Source organism: Scyliorhinus canicula, chromosome 1 (assembly GCF_902713615.1).
Source record: "Scyliorhinus canicula chromosome 1, sScyCan1.1, whole genome shotgun sequence".
Taxonomy (NCBI): Eukaryota; Metazoa; Chordata; class Chondrichthyes; order Carcharhiniformes; family Scyliorhinidae; genus Scyliorhinus; species Scyliorhinus canicula.
The window spans coordinates 114602649-114625314 of record NC_052146.1 but is presented as its reverse complement, the minus strand read 5'-3'; the positions used below and the strand labels follow the sequence as shown (position 1 = coordinate 114625314).

Here is a 22666-nt window from a genome sequence, read left to right as displayed (position 1 = left end):
GCATTGCTGCCTACGCACTGAGGACCCCCACAACCCAAACATGTGCAGGGTAGGTGAATTAGCCACGCTAAATTGTCCCTTAAATGGAAAAAAAAATAATTGGCTACTCTAAATTTATATTAAAAACAAAAGGAACACAGAAAGATTTACAGGATAGAAAGAGGCTATTTGACCCATTCTGTCCATGCTGACTAATAAGAGTGTTATCCAACCTACCAGTCCCATGTGCACGTGTCCAAGTATTGAAGTTGCATCGTACAGATGCAGTGGACAGACTGTGGCCTTTGAGCCATGGCTGACACGGAAGATCAGGTGAGGATAGGATAGGACTGATCTCCGCTGAGGTTCCTGTGCGACCAAATAGCTTATTGAGACATGTTCTCTAGATTCGTAGCTAATGAATGAACCTAGGTGCAGAGCAGAAGCAAAGAAGGAAAATGAACAGGTAAGGATGTTCACAAGATGTAGTCAAGCCTTACTAAGTGTCAAGTTCCTGTTTTTCAGGTATTTTTACTTCCACAATTCTGGACTACAGAACCAGTACGTGTTGTATGTTCAGGATTCCCTTGATGGAGAGGCACACGAGTTTCTGAATCCCAACAAGCTATCTGAGGATGGGACCGTGGCCTTGAAGAGTAGGTGGAATTATGTTCCTGCTGTGGAATTTTGCTCTCCTTCAGGAACGTTAAATTAAACTTTAGTTTTTCTTTTTTTTTTTTAAATAATTTTTATTGAAACATTTTGAATTTATACAACAATAACGCACCATAGTAAAATACCAAAAATAACAATAATATTAGCAATCATAAACATTCGCCCCACCTCCATGAACAACACAGCATTTTAACAACATCCCCCCCCCCCCCCCCCCCCCTCGGGTTGCTGCTGTTATTGACCAAGATACCTATCTTTGAGCCAGGAAGTCCAGAAAAGGCTGCCATCGTTTATAGAACCCTTGTATTGATCCTCTCAGGGCAAATTTGACCCTTTCCAATTTTATAAATCCCGCCATGTCACTGATCCAGGTCTCCACACTTGGGGGCCTCGCATCCTTCCATTGTAACAGAATCCTTCGACGGGCTACTAGGGACGCAAAGGCCAGGACACCGGCCTCTTTCGCCTCCTGCACTCCCGGCTCTACCGCAACTCCAAAAATCGCGAGTCCCCACCCTGGTTTGACCCTGGATCCAACCACCCTCGACACCGTCCCCACCCCCCCCTTCCAGAATTCTTCCAGTGCTGGGCATGCCCAGAACATATGGGCGTGGTTCGCTGGACTCCCCGGACATCTGGTGCACCTGTCCTCACCCCCAAAGAACCTACTCATCCTAGTCCCAGACATGTGGGCCCGGTGCAGCACCTTAAATTGGATGAGACTAAGCCTCGCACATGAGGAGGAAGAGTTGACTCTCTCCAGGGCATCCGCCCAAGTCCCGTCCTCTATCCCATTTAGCCTTCAGCTCCTCCACTGACGACTCCTCCACCTCCTGCATTACCTTATAGATGTCAGACACCTTCCCCTCTCCGACCCACACCCCCAAAAGCACTCTGTCCATCGTCCCCCGTGAGGGCAGCAAAGGGAATCCCTCTACCTGTCGCCTAGCAAACGCCTTTACCTGAAAGTATCTGAACATGTTCCCTTGGGGAAGCCCAAATTTATCTTCCAGTTCCCCCAGGCCCGCAAACCTCCCGCCAATAAACAGGTCCCTCAATTTAATGATGCCCACCCTTTGCCACCCCGAATCCCCCATCCCTGTTCCCTGGGATGAACCGATGATTGCCACCCAGTGGAGCCTCCATCGAGCCCCCTGTTTCCCCCCGATGCCGTCTCCACTGTCCCCAGATTCTTAGGGTCGCCGCCACCACCGGGCTCGTGGTAAACCTCTTAGGGGAGAGCGGCAACGGCGCCGTTACCATGGCACCCAGGCTCGTACCTCTACACGACGCCATCTCCATTCTTTTCCACGCCGCCCCTCCCCCCTCCATCACCCATTTACGCACCATTGACACATTGGCCGCCCAATAGTACCCCAGAAGGTTGGGCAGCGCCAGCCCGCCTCTATCCCTCCCCCGCTCCAGGAACACCCTCTTCACTCTCGGAGTCCCATGTGCCCACACAAAGCTCAAAATACTGCTAGTCACTCTTCTAAAGAAGGCCCTGGGGATAAAGATGGGCAGGCACTGAAAGAGGAACAAGAACCTCGGAAGCACCGTCATTTTGACGGATTGTACCCTCCCCGCCAACGACAATGGCAGCATGTCCCACCTCTTGAAATCCTCCTCCATCTGATCTACAAGTCTGGTGAAATTATGTTTGTGAAGAGTCCCCCAGTCCCTGGCCACCTGCACCCCCAGGTACCTAAAGCTCTCCCCTGCCCGCCTAAGCGGGAGCCTACCAATTCCTTCCTCCTGGTCTCCAGGGTGCACCACAAACACCTCACTCTTGCCTAAATTTAATTTATAACCTGAAAAGGTCCCAAACTCAGCTAGCAGCTCCATCACCCCCGGCATCCCTCCCACCTCGTCCGCCACATACAGTAACAGGTCATCAGCATACAACGACACCCTATGTTCCTCCCCACCTCGCACCAAGCCTCTCCACCTCTCTGAATCCCTCAACGCCATCGCCAGCGGCTCGATTGCCAGTGCAAACAACAAGGGGGACAGGGGGCAACCCTGCCTGGTCCCTCGGTAAAGCCAGAAGTACTCCGATCTCCTCCCATTCGTGGCCACCCACGCCATCGGGGCCTCATATAGCAGCCTTACCCATCTAATGAACCCTTCACCAAATCCAAACCTCCCCAACACCTCCCATAGGTACCCCCACTCCACTCTATCGAAGGCTTTCTCCGCATCCAGCGCCACCACTATCTCTGCCTCCCCCTCAATCGCCGGCATCATGATGACATTCAACAATCTCCGCACATTCGTGTTCAGCTGCCTTCCCTTCACAAAACCTGTCTGGTCCTCGTGCACAACCCCTGGCACACAGTCCTCTATCCTGGTGGCCAGGATTTTTGCCAGCACCTTAGCATCCACGTTGAGGAGAGATATGGGCCTGTATGAACTACACTGCTGGGGGTCCTTGTCCCTCTTTAAAATTAACGAGATCAGCGCCCGTGACATCGTCGGGGGCAAAGTCCCCCCTTCCCACGCTTCATTGAGTGTCCACACCAGCAAGAGGCCCACTAACTTTTTATAAAATTCCACCGGGAACCCATCCGGCCCAGGTGCCTTCCCTGACTGCATCTGCCCGATCCCCTTAACTATCTCCTCCAGCTCAATCGGCGCCCCCAACCCCTCCACCTTCTCCTCCTGCACCTTCGGGAAAGAAAGCCCGTCGAGGAACCTCTCCATTTCCCTCCTCTCCCCCGTTGGCTCCGACCGGTACAGTTCCCCGTAAAAGTCCTTGAAGACCTCATTCACCTCTACCCCCTTCCACACCACATTCCCACTCTTGTCTCTCACTCCAGCAATCTCCTTAGCCGCATCCCGCTTACGGAGCTGATGAGCCAGCATCCTACTCGCCTTTTCACCATGTTCGTACACTGCCCCTTGTGCCTTCCTCCACTGTGCCTCCGCCTTTCTAGTGGTCAGCAACTCAAATTTAGCCTGCAGGCTGCGCCTCTCCCCCAACAGTCCCTCCTCTGGTGCCTCTGCATACCTCCTGTCTACCTCCAGCATCTTTCCCACCAGTCTATCCCTCTCACTCCTCTCGCTCCTCTCCCTGTGTGCCCGGATGGATATCAGCTCCCCACGAATCACTGCCTTCAGGGCTTCCCAGACCATCCCCACCTGAACCTCCCCCGTATCATTCACCTCGAGGTACCCCTCAATACGTGCCCGGACCCTCCTACACACCTCCTCCTCCGCCAACAACCCCACATCCAACCGCCACAACGGGCGCTGGTCCCGCACCTCCCCCATCTCCAACTCTATCCAATGCGGAGCATGGTCGGAGATTGCAATAGCCGAATACTCGGCCTCCTCCACTCTCGGAATCAGTCCCCTACTCACCACGAAGAAGTCTATCCGAGAGTAGACCCTATGTACGTGGGAGAAGAAAGAGTACTCGCGTGCCCTCGGCCTCACAAACCTCCATGGATCCACCCCACCCATATGGTCCATAAACCCTCTCAGTACCTTGGCCGCCGCCGGCCTCCTACCCGTCCTAGAGCTGGACCGATCCAGTGAAGGATCCAACACCGTATTGAAGTCCCCCCCCCCCCACCCCATGATCAGACCTCCCGCCTCCAGATCCGGGACCCGTCCCAACATACGCCTCATAAAGCCCGCATCATCCCAATTTTGGGCATACACACTAGCAAGTACCACCTTCTCTCCTTGTAGCCTGCCCCTAACCATAACATACCTACCCCCCTTATCTGCCACCACCTCCGATGCCTCAAACAACACATTTTTCCCCACCAGAATCGCCACTCCCTGATTCTTCACATCCAACCCAGAGTGGAAAACCTGCCCCACCCATCCCTTCCTCAGGCGGACCTGGTCCGCCACATTCAGGTGGGTCTCCTGAAGCATTGCCACTTCTGCCTTTAGCCCCTTCAGATGAGCAAGTACCCTTTACCGCTTCACCGGCCCATTCAATCCTCTCGCATTCCAGGTGACCAACTGGATCAGAGGGCGTCCCGCCCCCCTCCCCCGTCGACTAGCCATAGCCCGTCGACTGCCCGCCCCAGGCCAGCACCCCCTGCCCGACCCAGTCCCCACAGCCGTGAACCGTCCTCCATTGTACTTCCGTGGGTCAGCTAACTTCTGCTGACCCCGGAAACTCCCGCCAATAACCCGACCCCTCCCAAAGTGGGATCATCCCCCAATCTATCCCTCCTCCAGGCACCGCTCCAGCGCGGGGAAGAACCAGTCAAGTCCCCGCCTCCCCCCGTCATCGTCTCCACCCCCCAGCCCCGCAGCGCGGGAAACCAGAGGAAAGCCCGCGCTTTCGCACTGCCCCACCACACCCTTCTGACGCAGCTCCCAAATACCAGCCCCACTCCATACCCCCAACCCGACATAGAATACAACAAACCCCCCCAACCCTCCCCGCAAGATACAAAACTCAAACAATGCCCCACAGCAAAAAAACCATAACAGAACAACACCCCCATGAATAACCATATCAAAATTACAAAAGTACAAAAAAAACAAAAAAAAGAACACAGCAACAGCAGAAACCAGCAATAAAGTATTACAACCGACCCCGCAACCCCCAACCCCTAGTTCAAGTAAAGTTTCTCCGTCCGCACGAAGGCCCACGCCTCCTCCGGGGAATCAAAATAATAATGCCGGTCCGAATAAGTTACCCACAGGCGCGCGGGCTGCAACATTCCGAACTTTATCTTTTTCCTGTAAAGCACCTCTTTCGTCCGATTAAATCCGGACCGCCGCTTAGCCACCTCCGCACTCCAAACCTGGTAGATCCGTACTACCCCATTCTCCCAATTGCTGCTCTTCACCTTCTTGGCCCAGCGCAGCACACACTCCCGATCACTGAACCGGTGGAACCTCACCAGCACCGCACGCGGGGGTTCATTCTCCTTAGGCCTCCTGGCCAGTACTTTGTGTGCTCCCTCCAGCTCCAAGGGCAGATGGAAAGACCCGGCCCCCACTAGCGAGTTCAGCATTGTAGCCACGTAGGTTGTCAGGTCCGACCCCTCCAGCCCCTCCGCAAGGCCCAAGATCCGCGGGTTTTTCCGCCTCATGCGGTGATCAAGCTCCTCAAAGCGTTCCTGCCACTTCTTGTGGAGTGCCTCGTGCCCCTCCACCTTACTCACGAGGACCACGGCCGCCTCCTCTCGTTCAGTGGCCTGCGTCTGCAACTCCTTGATGGCAGCACCCTGGGTCGTCTGAATCTCCGACCGCCTTCTGCTCGTTTCCTGCAGAGAGCTCAGTACCTCAGCCTTGAAGTCTGTAAAGCAGCGCAGGAGAGCAGCTTGTTGCTCCGGGGCCCACTGCTTCCACTCCTCTGGAGCTCCGCCGGCCGCCATCTTGGATTCCTTCCCCCGTTTTTTCTGGGGAGCTGCTGCCGTTTTTTCCCCCTTTCCACTCCGAGTTCGAGTCATGGACTGCGGGGAAAGTCGATCAGCACACCTTCTCCCACCGGGAGACGTCGAAAAATTTCCATTTTGGGCTCTAAAAAGAGCCGAAAAGTCCGTTGAAAACGGGAGCCCCCAAATGTGTGGCTTCCTACGTCATCGCCACCACCGGAAGTCCTCAAAACTTTAGTTTTTCTATGCATAGTTCAATAGAAACATAGAAAATAGGAGCAGGAGGAGGTCATTCGGCTATTCATTACAATCATGGCTGATCATCCAACTCAATAGCCTAATCCCACTTTCCCCCATATCTGTTGATCCCATTTGCCCTAAGTGTTATATCTAACTGCTCCTTGAAAACATACAATGTTTTGGCCTCAACAACTTCTTGTGGTAATAAATTCCACAGACAAACCACTCTCTGGATGAATAAATTTCTCTTCATTTCTGTCCTAAATGGTCTACCCTGCATCCTGACCCCTGGTTTTGGACATCAGGAACATCCTTCCCACATCTACCTTGTCTAGTCCTGTTAGAAATTTATAGGTTTCTATGAGATCCTCCCTCATTCTTCTGAATTCCAGTGAATACAATGCTAACCAATTCAATTTTTCCTCGTACATCAGTCCCGCCATCCCAGGAATCAGTCTGGTAAACCTTTGCTGCAATCCCTCAAGAGCAAGACTATCCTTCCTCAGATAAGGTGACCAAAACTGCACACAGTATTTCAGGTGTGGCCTCATCAAGGCCCTGTGCAATTGCAGCAAGACATCCCTGCTCCTGTACTCGAATCCTCTCCCCTTGAAGGCCAACATACCATTTACCTTCTTTACTGCCTGCTGCACCTGCATGCTTACCTTCAGTGACTGCTGTACGAGGAGACCTAAGTCTCGTTGCACATTCCCCCCTCCTAATATATGGTCATTCAGATAATAGTCTACCTTATCATTTTTTCTACCAAAGTGGATAACCTCGCATTTCTCCAAATTATACTGTATTTGGGCAGCACAGTAGAACAGTGGTTAGCACAGTTGCTTCATAGCGCCAGGGTCCCAGGTTCAATTCCCGGCTTGGGTCACTGTCTATGCAGAGTCTGCACATTCTCCCTGTGTCTGCGTGGGTTTTCTCCGGGTGCTCCGGTTTCCTCCCACAGTTCAAAGATGTGCAGGTTAGGTGGATTGGCCATGATAAAATGCCCTTAGTGTCCAAAAATGTTACTGGATTACGGGGATGGGGTGCAGGTGTGACCTTAAGTGGGGTGCTCTATCCAGGAGTAAGTGCAGACTCGATGGGCCAAACGGCTTCCTTCTTCACTGTAAATTCTGTGATCTGCCATTCATTTGCCCACTCACTTAAATCACACTGAAGGATCTCTGCATCCACCCCGCAGCTCACCCTCCCATAAAATCTTTGATAATGGATTCTAGAATATTCCCCACTACTGACGTCGGGCATACTGGTCGAAAATTACCTGTTTTCTCTCTACTTCCCTTTTCATGAGAGGAGTTACATTAGCTACTATCCAATCAAGAAATAAAATAAGAAAATAAATATTAATCTTTATTGTCACAAGTACATTAACACTGCAATGAAGTTGATGGTTAGCGAGGGTTTGGGGTACCCCTCATTTGCCCCCCTTAGTACAAATTGCACCTTCTCAAAAAGTAATAACTCCACGAGATCCCCCAGCCACACCGAGGCGCAGGGTGGGGAAGCTGACCTCCACCCCAGCAGAACCCACCTGTGGTGAACGTATTGCTACTACAATTCACCATTGTATTGTGTTATGTTGATGCCCTTGTGGGCTCCGCCTGTGGCTCCGCCCCCTTGGAGGTGGTATATAGATCTGCAGCCTGTAGGCGGCACTCAGTACAGAGCAGTCGCAGGCAGGCAGAGATCTAGCTTATTAAAATCACTGTTGACTTCTATTAATCGTCTCGTGTGAATTGATGGTCGCATCACCACCTGCGAGTGGTCAACAAGATGAAGGCTAAAACATCTGCCTCCGCTCCCGTCTGCAACTCCAGCATGTCTGACACCCCGAATATGGCCCCCAGGGGACCCGGCACCAAATCTACATATAGGGTCGCCGACATGGTGCTGAAAAATCACCCCCCAAATTTCTGCAACTTCGGGCAAGACCAGAACATGTGCACATGATTAGCCTGGTCCCTCCCACACTGTTTGCAAGTATCCTCTATCCAGTCACACAGCCGGCCTATCCTTGACTTCATCAAATGCGTGATCAATATATCTTTTTAAAATTTAGAGTACCCAATAATTTTTTTTCCAATTAAGGGGCAATTTAGCGTGGCCAATCCACCTACCCTGAGCACTTTTTGGGTTGTGGGGCTGAAACCCACACAACCACGGGGAGAAGGTGCAAACTCCATACGGACAGTGACCCAGAGCCGGGATCGAACCTGGGACCTCAGCGCCGTGCAGCCCTGATCAATAGATACTTGTTCGGTAAAAATATCAAGGGATTATAGAGCAACGGCAGGTACATGGAGTTGAGGTGCAGTTCAGCGGCTGGAAGACCTCCTCCGTTTCCTGTCTCTATATGTAGTTGATGTTTGTTGATGATTTGTTGGTTGATGATTTGAGGGGTTAACGTACCAAGGAATTTACAATTCATATTGGCTGTTTGTGAGGTCTTGTCTGCAGCCTTGCTCATTCCACCACTCTGTGGGGTCCAAATTCATTTTGGCCTTTTATACAAAACTCCCATTGAAGTCGATGGGAAAGAAAGGCAAGCCAGTTGGAAATTGGTCTGCCAATTCACCACTGCATGTTCCACATGATTGGGCAACACCAGTTTATACTCTCATAGCACCTGAAAGTTAATAACCTGTGGGTTTTAAATTATGCCTAAACATATTTTAATTTAAAGAATCATCGTTTAATAGAGATTACAGGGAAACCTAATCAGGATGTTCACATTTGAGGGGTTTAGGTAGAGCATTAGGGAGAAACAATTTCATCTGGCTTGAAGGTCAGTAACCAGGGGTGATTAATAATTAAAAGACCTAGAGGGGAAATGAGGAGAAATGTCTTCACATAATTTGCTATAATGGTCTGGAACACACAGATTCCAAAGAAATTTTAAAAGGCAACTGGACATGTATTTAAAGAAAATTACATAGAACATAGAACAGTACAGCACAGAACAGGCCCTTCGGCCCTCGGTGTTGTGCCGAGCATTGTCCGAAACCAAGATCAAGCTATCCCACTCAGTCATTCTGGTGTGCTCCATGTGCCTATCCAATAACCGCTTGAAAGTTCCCAAAGTATCCGACTCCACTATCACAGCAGGCAGTTCATTCCACACCCTAACCACTCTCTGAGTAAAGAACCTACCTCAGACATCCCACCTATATCTCCCACCCTGAACCTTATAGTTATGCCGCCTTGTAACAGCTACATCCACCCGAGGAAATAGTCTCTGAACGTCAAATCTATCTATCCCCCTCATCATCTTACATGGCAGGATTAGAGGGGAAAGGCTGAGACAAAATTGAACAGCTCTTCCAAAGAGCTAGAACAAGCATGATGAACTGAATGGCCTCCCTCAGTGCTGTATGGTTCTACAATTTTATTCTATGGTTTAGTAAATCTGAGATTTATAAATTTTGTTAGGCACAAATGTTAAAAATCACAGAAACAACACCGGTAAATGGTGTTAATTTACACATCAGTCATGATCTAATGGACTGACAGAAAAGGCTGGATGGGCTGAAGGGCCTACTCCTTTTCCTATGATGGAGTAAAACCCAGTTGCCCCAGGGAGATGGGTAATATTCCAAATCTCCCAGTTGTCTTTAAACCAGTCAACAGCAGGCCTGACTTCTGACCTCTGATTTGTTCACCTAGTGTTGGCATTCTCCGATGACGATGAGTACTTGGCATACGGACTTAGTCAGAGTGGCTCGGATTGGATCACAATCAAATTCCTGAAAGTTGAGGGTCCTGAAGATCTGCCAGACACTCTGGAAAAGGTGAAGTTCAGCTGCCTGTCCTGGACTCATGACGGAAAAGGTGTCTTTTATAACCGCTACCCAGAGCAAGAGGGCAGCACGGACGGTATGTGGCGGGGTTAGTGGGACAGAGATAAATGTGCGATGGCTACACCATGAAACTGTGGCATAACAAACAATGACAACCTACATTTACATGAAGCCTTTGACATTGTAAAATGGCCCAACATATTTCACAGGAACAGTTGTTGAACAATAAACTTGACATCAAGCCCATAAAGGGATATTTGGACAAGTGACCAGAGACTTGGTCAAAAAAAGAATTTACATTGCATCCTTCATGATTTCTGGATGCTCTTTTCCGCCAATGGTGTACTTTGGAGGTGCAGTTCCTGTTGAAACTCAGCAGCCAATTTGCACACAACAATCTCTTAAACAGTAATGTGATTAAGGCCAGATACTTCTTCATAAATATTAGTTAAGGGAGGCATTTGGACATTGGGAAGCACTCCATTGTTTTTCAAAATAATGCAGGGGGATCTTTTATATATACCAAGAAGACAGATGGGGTATCAATTAAAAGTGAAAGTTGGCACTTCTGTCAGTGTGGTGCACCCTCTACTGCAGCGAAGGTTCAACCTAGATCTTGTGCTTAAGTCCCTGGTTTAAATGACCAATTTAATTATATAAGGAGACGTGCTTGAGGACATTTTGGCTGCATTAAAGGCATTGTATAAACGTAGCTTTTTGCAAGGACAGAATCAGGCTTTGTGTGATGCTTGCCACAGTATATCCCAGCAACCCTGGTTGCACAGTGATATCAACAAATTGTACACAGCACCTCATGTATAGAAACGTTATCCGCATGGAAAATAGCTCATCCCCGACTTTTGGGTAAGACATCAAACAAAGGCCCCATCTGCCCTTTCAGATGGATGTAATAGATTCCAAGGCATTTTAGGAAGAAGAACAAAGGAGTTATCCCCAGTGCCCTGGGGGTCAATATTTATTCCTCAGTCAGCACCATGAAAACAGATTACCTGGTCCTTATCACATTGCTGCTTGTGGGAACTTGCTGTGCACAAATTGGCTGCCATGTTTCCGACATTACAACAGTGGCTACAGTTCAAAAAAGACTCTAAAGCAATTCTGGATGGTCTGAAGTTATAAAAGGTACTTCATAATGTCTGTTTTTGTTTGTTGTCCATTATTATCTTCTTCACGTGTGCTTCCAGAAACATTTGGCTCTTTTCCTTTCAATCTTTGTAAATCTCCCAGCTCAATTAGTTTTGTTTCTATTCTTTTCATTCTTTCTTCCAATCAGCTGTCACCCTTTTCTTTACTCAAGAGATGGGTCTGAATCTTTCTGTAATGTACCTCGGTCTCCGCCATGCGCAGTGTTTTAGTTGTGTTCAATGTGTGACTTACCAAAGATCAATCTTTTGCAGGCACTGAAACCACATCCAACCTCCACCAGAAACTCTACTACCATGTGCTTGGCACTGACCAGTCACAGGACATCCTGTGTGCAGAGTTCCCAGATAATCCCAAATGGAAAAGTGGAGCCAAGGTAATTTATTTATTATTTAAAATAATTTTTATTCAAATTTTTCAACAACAAATTTTCTCCCAACAATAAAATAAACAAGGCATAGAAAAAACAGAAAGAAAAGCCCCTCCCCCCCAATACAAAGCAATACATTAATAACAAAAAAGAAAGTAACAAACATATAGTTGCAAAAACAAACTCCCTTAACAGACCCATCCCCCCTGCTGACTGACCACCCCCTAACACTCCGTCAGGAAATCAAGAAAGGGCTGCCACCGCCGGAAGAACACTTGCACCGACCCCCTCAGGGCAAACTTGACCCTCTCCAGCCTGATGAACCCGGCCATGTCGTTAATCCAGGATTCCGGGCTCGGGGGCCTCGCGTCCCTCCACTGTAAAAGAATCCTAAGCCGGGCTACTAGAGACGCAAAGGCCAGTGTACCGGCCTCTCTCGCCTCCTGCACCCCCGGCTCCGATGCTACCCCAAAGATAGCGAGCCCCCAGCCCGGTTCCACCCTGGAACCGACCACCTTGGACAAGGTCCCCGCCACCCCCTTCCAAAACCCCTCCAACGCCGGACATGCCCAGAACATGTGGGTGTGATTCGCCGGGCCTCCCGATCACCTCCCACACCTGCCCTCACTCCCAAAGAACCGGCTCATCCTGGCCCCAGTCATGTGCGCCCTATGCAGCACCTTCAGCTGAATTAAGCTGAGCCGTGTGCAAGAAGAGGACGAATTCACCCTCCCCAGGGCATCTGCCCACGTCCCATCGTCAATCTCTTCCCCTAGCTCCTCCTCCCACTTCGCTTTCAGCTCTTCCACCGATGCCTCCTCCTCTTCCTGCATCATCTGATAAATTGCCGAGATCCTACCCTCACCGACCCACGTCCCCGAGAGCACCCTATCCTGCACCCCCCTAGGCGGCAGCAGCGGGAACTCCACCACCTGCTGCTTAACAAACACCCTAATCTGCATATACCTGAAAGCATTCCCTGGGGGAGGCCCCACTTCCCCCCCCCAACTCCTCTAAGGTCGCAAACATGAGTGGTAAAGCGAAAAGTGCAGAGGATACTGGAAGTCTGCAGAGGGATTTGGATAGGTTAAGTGAATGGGCTGGGTCTGGCAGATGGAATACAATGTTGACAAATGTGAGGTTATCCATTTTGGTAGGAATAACAGCAAACGGGATTATTATTTAAACGATAAAATATTAAAGCATGCCGCTGTGCAGAGAGACCTGGGTGTGCTAGTGCATGAGTTACAGAAAGTTGGTTTGCAGGTGCAACAGGTGATTAAGAAGGCAAATGGAATGTTGTCCTTCATTGCTAGAGGGATGGAGTTTAAGACTAGGGAGGTTATGTTGCAATTGTATAAGGTGTTAGTGCGGCCACACCTGGAGTATTGTGTTCAGTTTTGGTCTCCTTACTTGAGAAAGGACATACTGGCACTGGAGGGTGTGCAGAGGAGATTCACTAGGTTAATCCCAGACCTGAAGGGGTTGGATTATGAGGAGAGGTTGAGTAGACTGGGACTGTACTCGTTGGAATTTAGAAGGATGAGGGGTGATCTTATAGAAACATTTAAAATTATGAAGGGAATAGATAGGATAGATGCGGGCAGGTTGTTTCCACTGGCGGGTGAAAGCAGAACTAGGGGACATAGCCTCAAAATAAGGGGAAGTAGATTTAGGACTGAGTTTAGGAGGAACTTCTTCACCCAAAGGGTTGTGAATCTATGGAATTCCTTGCCCAGTGAAGCAGTTGAGGCTCCTTCATTACATGTTTTAAGGTAAAGATAGATAGCTTTTTGAAGAATAGAGGGATTAAGGGTTATGGTGTTCGGGCCGGAAAGTGGAGCTGAGTCCACAAAAGATCAGCCATGAACTCATTGAATGGCGGAGCAGGCTCGAGGAGCTAGATGGCCTACCCCTGCTCCTAGTTCTTATGTTCTTATGTTCTTATCCCGTCGAGGAAAAGGTTCCCCATCCGCCTGATTCCTGCCCTATGCCAACTCAAAAACCCACCATCTATTCTCCCTGGTGCAAACCGGTGGTTGCCCCGTATCAGGGTCCAAACTGAGGCCTTCACTTCCCCCCCTATGCCGCCTCCACTGCCCCCAAATTTTGAGGGTACCTTGTCGGGGGGTGTGGGAGCGGGGCTATCACCAGTGCCTCCAAACTCGTCCCCACACAGGACGCCACCTCCAACCTCTTCCATGCGGCACTATCCCCCTCCATCACCCACCTACGAATCATTGCCACATTCGCAGCCCAGTAATACCCACACAGGTTGGGCAACGCCAAACCACCTACCTCCCTGCCTTGCTCCAGGAATACCCTCTTCACTCTCAGGGTCTTCCACGCCCACATGAACCCCAGAATACTCTTATTAACCCTCCTAAAGAAAGCCTTCGGAATCAAGATGGGGAGACACTGGAAGAGAAACAAAAACCTCGGGAGCACCTTCATCTTAACCGACTGGACCCTGCCCGCCAAAGAGAGTGGCAGCGCATCCCACCTCCTAAACTCCTCCTCCATCTGTTCCACCAGCCTCGAAAAGTTTAGCCTATGCAGGGCCCCCCAGCTCCTAGCTATCTGGACACCAAGATATCTAAAGCTCCTCTCCGCCCTCTTCAACAGGAGTTCTCCCATCTCCCTCTCCTGGTCCCCCAAGTGCAGCACAAACAGCTCACTCTTCCCCACGTTGAGCTTATAGCCCGAAAAGTCCCGAAACTCCCCAAGTATCCTCAACACCTCTGGCATTCTTCAAATCCCTCAGCGCCATGGCCAAGGGCTCAATCGCTAACGCGAAGAGCAGGGGAGACAAGGGGCACCCCTGCCTCGTCCCCCGGGAAAGCCGAAAGTCCTCTGACCTCCTCCCAGTCGTCACCATGCTCGCTACCGGGGCAGTATACAGCAGCCTCACCCAGCTAGTGAATCCCTCACCAAACCCAAATCTCCTCGACACCTCCCACAGGTAGCTCCACTCCACCCTATCGAAGGCTTTCTCCGCATCCATCGATGCCACTATTTCCGACTCCCCATCCGCCGACGACATCATCATAACATTAAGAAGCCGCCGCACATTGACATTCAGCTGCCTCCCCTTCACAAACCCCGTTTGGTCCTCATGGATAACCAGCGGGGCCACATCTTCCACCCTCCTGGACAGTATCTTAGCCAACAACTTTGCATCGACGTTGAGGAGCGAGATCGGCCAGTAAGACCCACACTGGAGGGGTTCCTTATCCCGCTTCAGAATCAGTGAGATTATTGCTCTAGACATGGTCGGGGGCAAAGCCCCCCCTCCCTCTCCTCATTCAGGGTCCTCACAAGCAGCAGGCCCAGCAGGTCTGAGAACTTCTTATAAAACCCCACCGGGAACCCGTCAGGTCCCGGTGGTTTCCCTGTCTGCATGCTCCCCAGCACCTCCATCAGCTCCTCCAACTCGATTGGGGCCCCCAGACCCTCCACCCGCTCATCCTCTACTCTTGGGAACTCCAGCCTATCCAGAAAGCGGTCCATCCCGCCCACCTCCCTAGGGGGCACCGACCGGTGCAGCCCCTCGTAAAAGGATCTGAACACCCCATTAATATCCCTACCACTCCGCACCAGGTTCCCTCCTGCATCTGCGACTCCCCCTATCTCTCTCGCTGCCTCCCGCTTCCGGAGTTGGTGGGCCAGCATCCGACTTGCCTTCTCCCCATACTCATATACCGCCCCCCTGCGCCCTCCTCCACTGCGCCTCCGCCTTCCGGGTGGTCAGTATATCGAACTCCGCTTGGAGACTGCGACGCTTCCTCAAAAGCCCCTCCTCCGGGACATCCGCATACCTCCTGTCCACCCTTACCATTTCTTCCACCAGCCTCTCCCTCTCAACCCTCTCCCCCCTCTCCCTGTATGCCCGAATGGATATCAGCTCCCCTCTAACCGCTGCCTTCAAAGCTTCCCAGACCACCCCAACTTGCACCTCCCCGTTATCGTTGGCTTCCAAATACCCCTCTATACCCGTACGGACCCGCCCACATACTTCCTCCTCTGCCAGAAGTCCCACATCTAACCTCCACAGCGGGCGCTGATCCTTCCCCTCCCCCAGCTCCAGGTCCACCAAGTGCGGAGCATGGTCAGATATGACTATCGCCGAATACTCCGCCCCCACCACTCTCGGGATTAGCGCCCTGCTGAGGACAAAAAAATCAATCCGGGAATAAGCCTTGTGGACATGGGAGGAAAAGGAAAACTCCCTATCCCCCGGCTTCAAAAACCTCCAAGGGTCTACCCCTCCCATCTGATCCATAAACCCCTTCAGCACTGTGGCCGCCGCCGGCCTCTTGCCCATCTTAGACCTCGAACGATCTAGAGCTGGGTCCAACACATTATTAAAATCCCCTCCCAAGATCGCGGCCACATGAAGCCCACGCTGTCCCAGTTGGGGGCGTACACATTAACCAGAACCACCCGCTCCCCTTGAAGCCTACCACTCACCATTACGTATCCACCACCGCTGTCCGCCACCACACTCGACGCCACGAACGACAAGCTCTTGCCAACTAAAATCGCCACCCCTCGATTCTTCGCATCTAGCCCCGAGTGAAACATCTGCCCCACCCAGCCTCTTCTCAGCCTCACCTGATCCGCCACCTTAAGGTGCGTCTCCTGGAGCATAGCCACGTCCGCTCCCAGCCCCTTCAAATGCGGCAAGACCCGGGACCGCTTCACCGGTCCATTTAGCCCCCTCATGTTCCATGTGACCAGCTGAACCTGAGGGGGAGGGGGGGGGGGGGGGGGGGGGGGGGGTCTTCCCCCTCCCTCTGCGCCGGTCAGCCATAGCTCTCCCGCGGCTCACCATGTGCCTGCAGAACCCCCCAGGCCCATTCCCCACGGTGGCAGACCCCCCTCCCAACCCCCCCCCCCCCCCCACCCCCATCACCAGCAGCAACCCGGTACCCCCCCCCCCCCCGCCAAGCTAGGGCCCCCCTTCCATCGTACCTCCGTACGTCAGCCGACTCCTGCTGGTCCTAGCTGCTCCCACCGCCCCAACGACCCCCCCCCCCCCCCCCCGGTGTAACACAACCACCACTCCCCCTACCCAGTGCCTCCAGCGCGGGGAGAAAGCACGTGCTTCCATCTCAAACCCCACCCCCCGGCCCAACACGCGGGAAAAAGAAGGGCGCGTGACCCAGCGGGCCCGTGAACAGCTCCCCAGCCCTTCACCAGTGAAAAACAAGAAAGAGCCCGAATAAATAAATAACAGTCCCAAAAAGCAAAAAAGCAACAAACACAACCAGAAAAACGAAAGGATACCCAGGAGGAGAAGGCCTCTGGACTATGTACATCAGTCCCCAGTCCTCAGTTCGAGTCCAACTTCTCTACCTGGACAAAGGCCCAGGCATCCTCCGGGGAATCGAAGTAGAGCTGGCGATCCTTGTAAGTGACCCAGAGGCGAGCCGGCTGTAACAGGCCAAACTTCACCCCCTTCCTGTGAAGCACTCCCTTCGCCCGATTGAAACCAGCCCTTCTCTTCGCCACCTCCGCGCTCCAGTCCTGATAAATCCGAATCTCTGCATTCTCCCACTTGCTGCTCCTCTCCTTCTTCGCCCATCTCAGCACACACTCACGGTCAACGAAGCGGTGAAAACGGACCAGCACCGCCCGAGGCCACTCGTTCGGCCTGGGCTTCCTCAACAGCACTCGATGGGCACCCTCCAGCTCCAAGGGCCCTGGAACGACCCCGCGCCCATTAATGAGTTCAGCATCACAGCCACGTAGGCCCCCAAATCCGAACCTTCCAGCCTCTCCGGGAGGTCCAGGATCCGCATGTTCTTCCAATGGGAGCAGTTCTCCATCTCCTCCATCCTCGCTAACCATTTCTTGTGGAGCGTCTCATGCGACTCCACCTTCACTGCCAGGCCCAGGATTTCGTCCTCGCTCTCCGAGGCCTTTTGCCGTAGCTCTCGGATCTCCGCACCCTGAGCCGTCTGAGTCGCCATGAGCTTGTCCAGCGAGGCCTTAAATGGTTCCAAAAGCTCAGCCTTCAGCTCTCTGAAGCAGCGCTGTAGCTGCTCCTGCTGCTCCTGCGCCCACTGCTGCCACGCTGCCGATTCCCCGCCCGCCGCCATCTTGTTTTTCCTGCCTCGCACCTTTCTCTGCTCCAAAGCCGATTTTTTAACCACTCCGCTCCTGGTCCAGTCCATCCACTGGCAGATAAGCGCAGTGGATGTGTTCCCACACGGGGAAAAGTCCAACTAACACCACTACGGGCCCTTAAAAGAGCCCAAAAGACCGAAAATAGCGGGAGCTACCGAACGTGCGGCTTAGCTCCGAATCACCGCAACCAGAAGAGCCAATGTAATTTATTAATGGTCGCAACATGTCAGCTTGGCTCAGTGGGTTGCACTCTCTCCCTCTGAGATAGAAAGCCCTGGGTTCTACAGGCTCAAGTCCATAATCCAGTCGTTTTTACCTTTTTGTCATTGCTGGGGCCAAAAACATATGGTAGTCACAAATAAATGGAACGGGGAATTCAGGATTGATGTCTTTACCCAGAGGGTGATTAGAATATGGAACTCGCTGCTACATTAATGGTTAAGATGAATTGCTTTGATACATTTCAGGGGAACCGAGATGTGTACCTGAGGGAGAAAGATTAGGTTGTAATGAAGAAGGAGGAGGTTTGTGTGCAGTATAAATCCCAGCACACACCAGTTGGACTGAATGGCCTGTTTCTGTGCTGTACATTTGTGACGCTCGTTTGCCTAATTTGTGTGGGACCTTACTGTGTGCAATTTGGCTGGAATATTTACTTATATAACAGCAGTAACTGCATTTCAAGAATAATTAATTAAATGCGGTGTGTTTGTTGTGTGCACGCCTCCCCCCTCTGTGGCAACCCCCCAAAAAGCCCCAGACAATTGTAAAGGGGATGTGGACATAATCCTACTGAACGCTGTCTATTTTCCCCTCCTTTTACATCTGGAACACCAGTAACGTTCCATCTGCCCCAAAGGATTTTGATTATTTCCCGTTGGAATGGTTGACTCCTTGAGCAGCTTTTCATTCAGTTTATTTTCATTTAGGTTTCTGATGATGGTCGCTATGTAGGGTTATCTATTCGCGAAGGTTGTCAGCCCAAGAACCGGCTCTGGTACTGTGATCTACACCAGCTGCCAAATGGCATCACTGGTAAGTACCTTCTACTGCCAGGCACCGGCCAAGCTTCAAGAACTTGTTGCAGTGCCCGCAAAGTCAACTGATGCGGTTAAACCCTGTCAGCGTGACACTGACTTCTGCCCTCACAGTAACAGTCATACAGAGATATGATCCAAATCAAGGACAAGGAAAGACCATTAGCCCCAATTCTCCAGGATCTAATTCACCCAGCCAGCATCTAACATCATGTGACAGAGGAACAGGTGGAGAGCATTCAGCCCCTCAGCAACTGCTATCAATCTAGTGAAGTCTGTGCTCTATCCCCTCCAAGACCAATCTATCCTCTTGTGGTTTGATGCCCAAAACTGAACACACTACTTCAAAAGGGGTCCAGTCAAGACTCTGGACAACAGAAGATTGCTTCCTTATTTCTGTATTCCACCCATCATGACATAAACATTACTTATCATAACAGTACCTTGTGTGCTAGCTTTTGGTGATTTATGAACATGAACACCTAATTCTATTTCACAGAATCACACAAACGTTACTGTGCGGAAGGGGGCCATTTGGCCCATCGAGTCTGCACTGGTTCTCTGAAAGAGCATTCTACCTAATCCCACTCCCCCGCCTTCTCCCGTAACCTTGCACAATCTTTCCTCTCAGCTAGCAATCCAATCCCCTTTTGTTTGTTTTTTTATGTATTTTTATTCCAAATTTTCAGCATTTTTACAATTTACAGCAAATGCAAAACCCACCCAATACATTAAACCCTCCACCCGCCCATACCTCCTCCCCAACCCCCAGCCCCCACCCTCTCCTCCCTCAACAGTCAACGGCAACCAACTCTCCAAAATGCAAAATGAACAAACGGGAACTATTGTCGAACCTGTCACCCATCCCCCCCAGGGAAACATTACACTTTTTCCAGGGCCAAAAACTCCAGCTGGTCCCCCCCCCCCCGCTATGCTGAGGCACAGGGAGGAGAAGCTGACCTCCACCCCAGCAAAACCCGCCTGTGAGCAGTCAGTGAGGCGAAGGCTGAGACATTCCCCCTGCACCCGCCTGCAGCTCGGGCCGATCCGCCATCCCAAATTTGGCTCTAGGGGACCAGGCTCCACATCAACATGCAAACACCCCCAAAATGGTGCTGAACACCGTCCTCCAAAATCTTTCCAAACCAAAACATATGAACATGGTTCGTGGGGCCCCTCCCATATCACTCACAGACATCCTCCACACGCTCGAACAGCCGGCTCATCCTACACTTTGTCAGGTGCCCCCTGTGCAATACCTTCAGCTGTGTCAGCCCAATCTCTCACATGAAGTCGAGGCATTTTTTTTCCCTCCGCAGCACCTCACACCACAACTGCCTCCAAACCTTCAGAGTAACCTCCACGACCAGACTCACTGAATACTTCCCTGATGCCATCGGGAGCAGAGCTGTTGCCAGCGCCTGCAACCCCGACATGAGCCTGCCTCCATCCTCACCCACAAAACCCCGCCTCCCTATTCCATTCCTGAAACTCCTCTGCATTAGCCGCCCAATAATAATACATCAGATTCGGGAGGCCTAGCCCTCCCACCTGCCATGTTTCACATCCCAGTGTAATGCAAAATACCCTGAATTCATATTCTTCGTGCGCACACTCGCCATCAGCTCCTTGCACAACAGCTGCATCCACACCACTTCAGCCCAATCTCAAATTTCTCCAACACTGCCATCAAATAACTCCACTCCACGCGATCCCTTCTCCGCATCTAACGCCGCCACCACCTCCGACTCTCCTCCCTCTGCCAGAGACAGCACCAAATTCAACAGCCTCCTCATATTTAAAAAAAAAAAAAAATTTTTATTAAGATTTTCACAAAATATAAACAACAAAACAATATTAACAAAACTACCGTGGTAAAAACCCAAGAACAACACCCACCCAACTTCAAAAGCAACTGCAAACAAAAGAAAGAAAAAAAAACACCCAAACAACAAAAGGTAAAGAGATAACACCCGCCACATCCCACAAACTCATGTACACAGTTCTCCCTCCCACCGAACCAAACCCCCCCCCCTCCCCCCCGGGTTGCTGCTGCTGCCGGCCTATTTCCCTACCGTTCCGCCAGGAAGTCCAGGAAAGGCTGCCACCGCCTAAAGAATCCTTGTACTGATCCCCTCAGGGCAAATTTCACCGTCTCCAATTTAATGAACCCCGCCATATCATTGATCCAGGCCTCCACGCTTGGGGGCCTCACACCCTTCCACTGGAGCAAGATCCTCCGCCGGGCTACGAGGGACGCAAAGGCCAGAACACCGGCCTCTATCGCCTCCTGCACTCCCAGCTCCACTGCAACCCCAAAAATTGCGAGTCCCCAGCCTGGCTTGACCCTGGATCCCACCACCCTCGACACCGTCCTTGCTACCCCCGTCCAAAACTCCCCCAGCGCTGGGCATGCCCAAAACATATGGGCGTGGTTCGCTGGGCTCTCCGAACACCTAGCACACCTGTCTTCGAACCCGAAAAATCTACTCATCCTCGTCCCAGTCATGTGGGCCCTATGCAGCACCTTGAACTGTATAAGGCTAAGCCTCGCACAGGAAGAGGAGGAATTCACTCTCTCCAGGGAATCCGCCCACGTCCCCTCCTCAATCTCCTCACCCAGCTCATCTTCCCATTTCCCCTTCAGTTCCTCCACCGAGGCCTCGTCTACCTCCTGCATTACCCGGTATGTGTCCGAAATCCTCCCTCCTCCAACCCACACCCCCCGAGAGCACCCTGTCCCGTACCCCACATGGGGGCAGCAAGGGGAACCCCTCCACCGGCCACCCTAACCTGCATGTACCTAAACATATTCCCCGGGGGGAGCCCAAACTTCCCCTCTAACTCCCCCAAGCTCGCGAACCTCCCCTCCACAAACAGGTCCCTCAACCTCCTAACCCCTACCCTGTGCCAGCCCAGAAATCCGCCATCAATGCTCCCTGGGACAAACCGATGGTTCTCCCGTCTCGGGGCCTCCATCAAGCCCCCCACTTCTCCCCTATGCCGTCGCCATTGCCCCCAAATTTTGATGGTAGCCGCCACCACCGGGCTCGTGGTATACCTCGTTGGAGTGAGCAGCAACGGCGCCGTTACCAGCGCCTCCAGGCTCGTGCCCACACAGGACGCCACCTCCATCCTCTTCCATGCTGCCCCTTCCCCGTCCATTACCCACTTACGCACCATCGCTGCGTTGGCAGCCCAATAGTACCCACAGAGGTTGGGCAACGCCAGCCCCCCCCCCATCCCTGCCCCTTCCAGGAACACTCTTCTCACCCTCGGAGTCCCATGCCCCCACACATATCCCGTAATACTCCTGTTGACCCTCCTAAAAAAGGCCTTCGGGATAAGGATGGGGAGGCACTGGAAAAGGAACAAAAACCTCGGAAGCACCGTCATCTTAACGGACTGCACCCTCCCCGCCAGTGACAGCGGTAACATATCCCACCTTTTGAACTCCTCCTCTATTCTAGTGGCCAGGATCTTTGCCAGTAGCTTGGCGTCTACATTTAGCAGCGAGATCGGCCTATATGACCCACACTGCAAAGGGTCCTTGTCCCGCTTCAGGATCAAGGAAATCAGCGCCCGTGACATAGTTGGGGGCAAAGCCCCCCCCCCTCCCCCCGCCTCGTTAAAGGTCCGGACCAACAGGGGGCCCAACAGGTCCGCATACCTTTTATAAAATTCCGCCGGAAACCCATCCGGCCCCGGCGCCTTCCCCGACTGCATGCTCCCTATCCCTTTAACCAACTCCTCCAGCTCGATCGGCGCCCCCAGTCCCTCCACCTGCCCCTCCTCCACTCTCGGAAATCACAGCTTGTCCAAGAAGTGCCCCATTCCACCCCCCTCCACCGGGGGTTCAGACCGGTACAGTTCCCCATAGAAGTCTCTGAAGACCCCATTAAC

General features: G+C 51.9%; 1 protein-coding gene across 1 annotated transcript in view; it reads left to right on the top strand.

The window, feature by feature from the left end:
• LOC119966491 (prolyl endopeptidase-like) overlaps nucleotides 1–22666 on the top strand; it is a 64601-nt gene that overhangs the window by 4645 nt on the left and 37290 nt on the right. The window contains exons 3-6 of the mRNA XM_038798266.1: nucleotides 505–635; nucleotides 9927–10136; nucleotides 11479–11600; nucleotides 18656–18761. Of these exons, the coding sequence (XP_038654194.1) occupies nucleotides 505–635; nucleotides 9927–10136; nucleotides 11479–11600; nucleotides 18656–18761 (569 nt within the window). The remainder of the gene's footprint in view (nucleotides 1–504; nucleotides 636–9926; nucleotides 10137–11478; nucleotides 11601–18655; nucleotides 18762–22666) is intronic.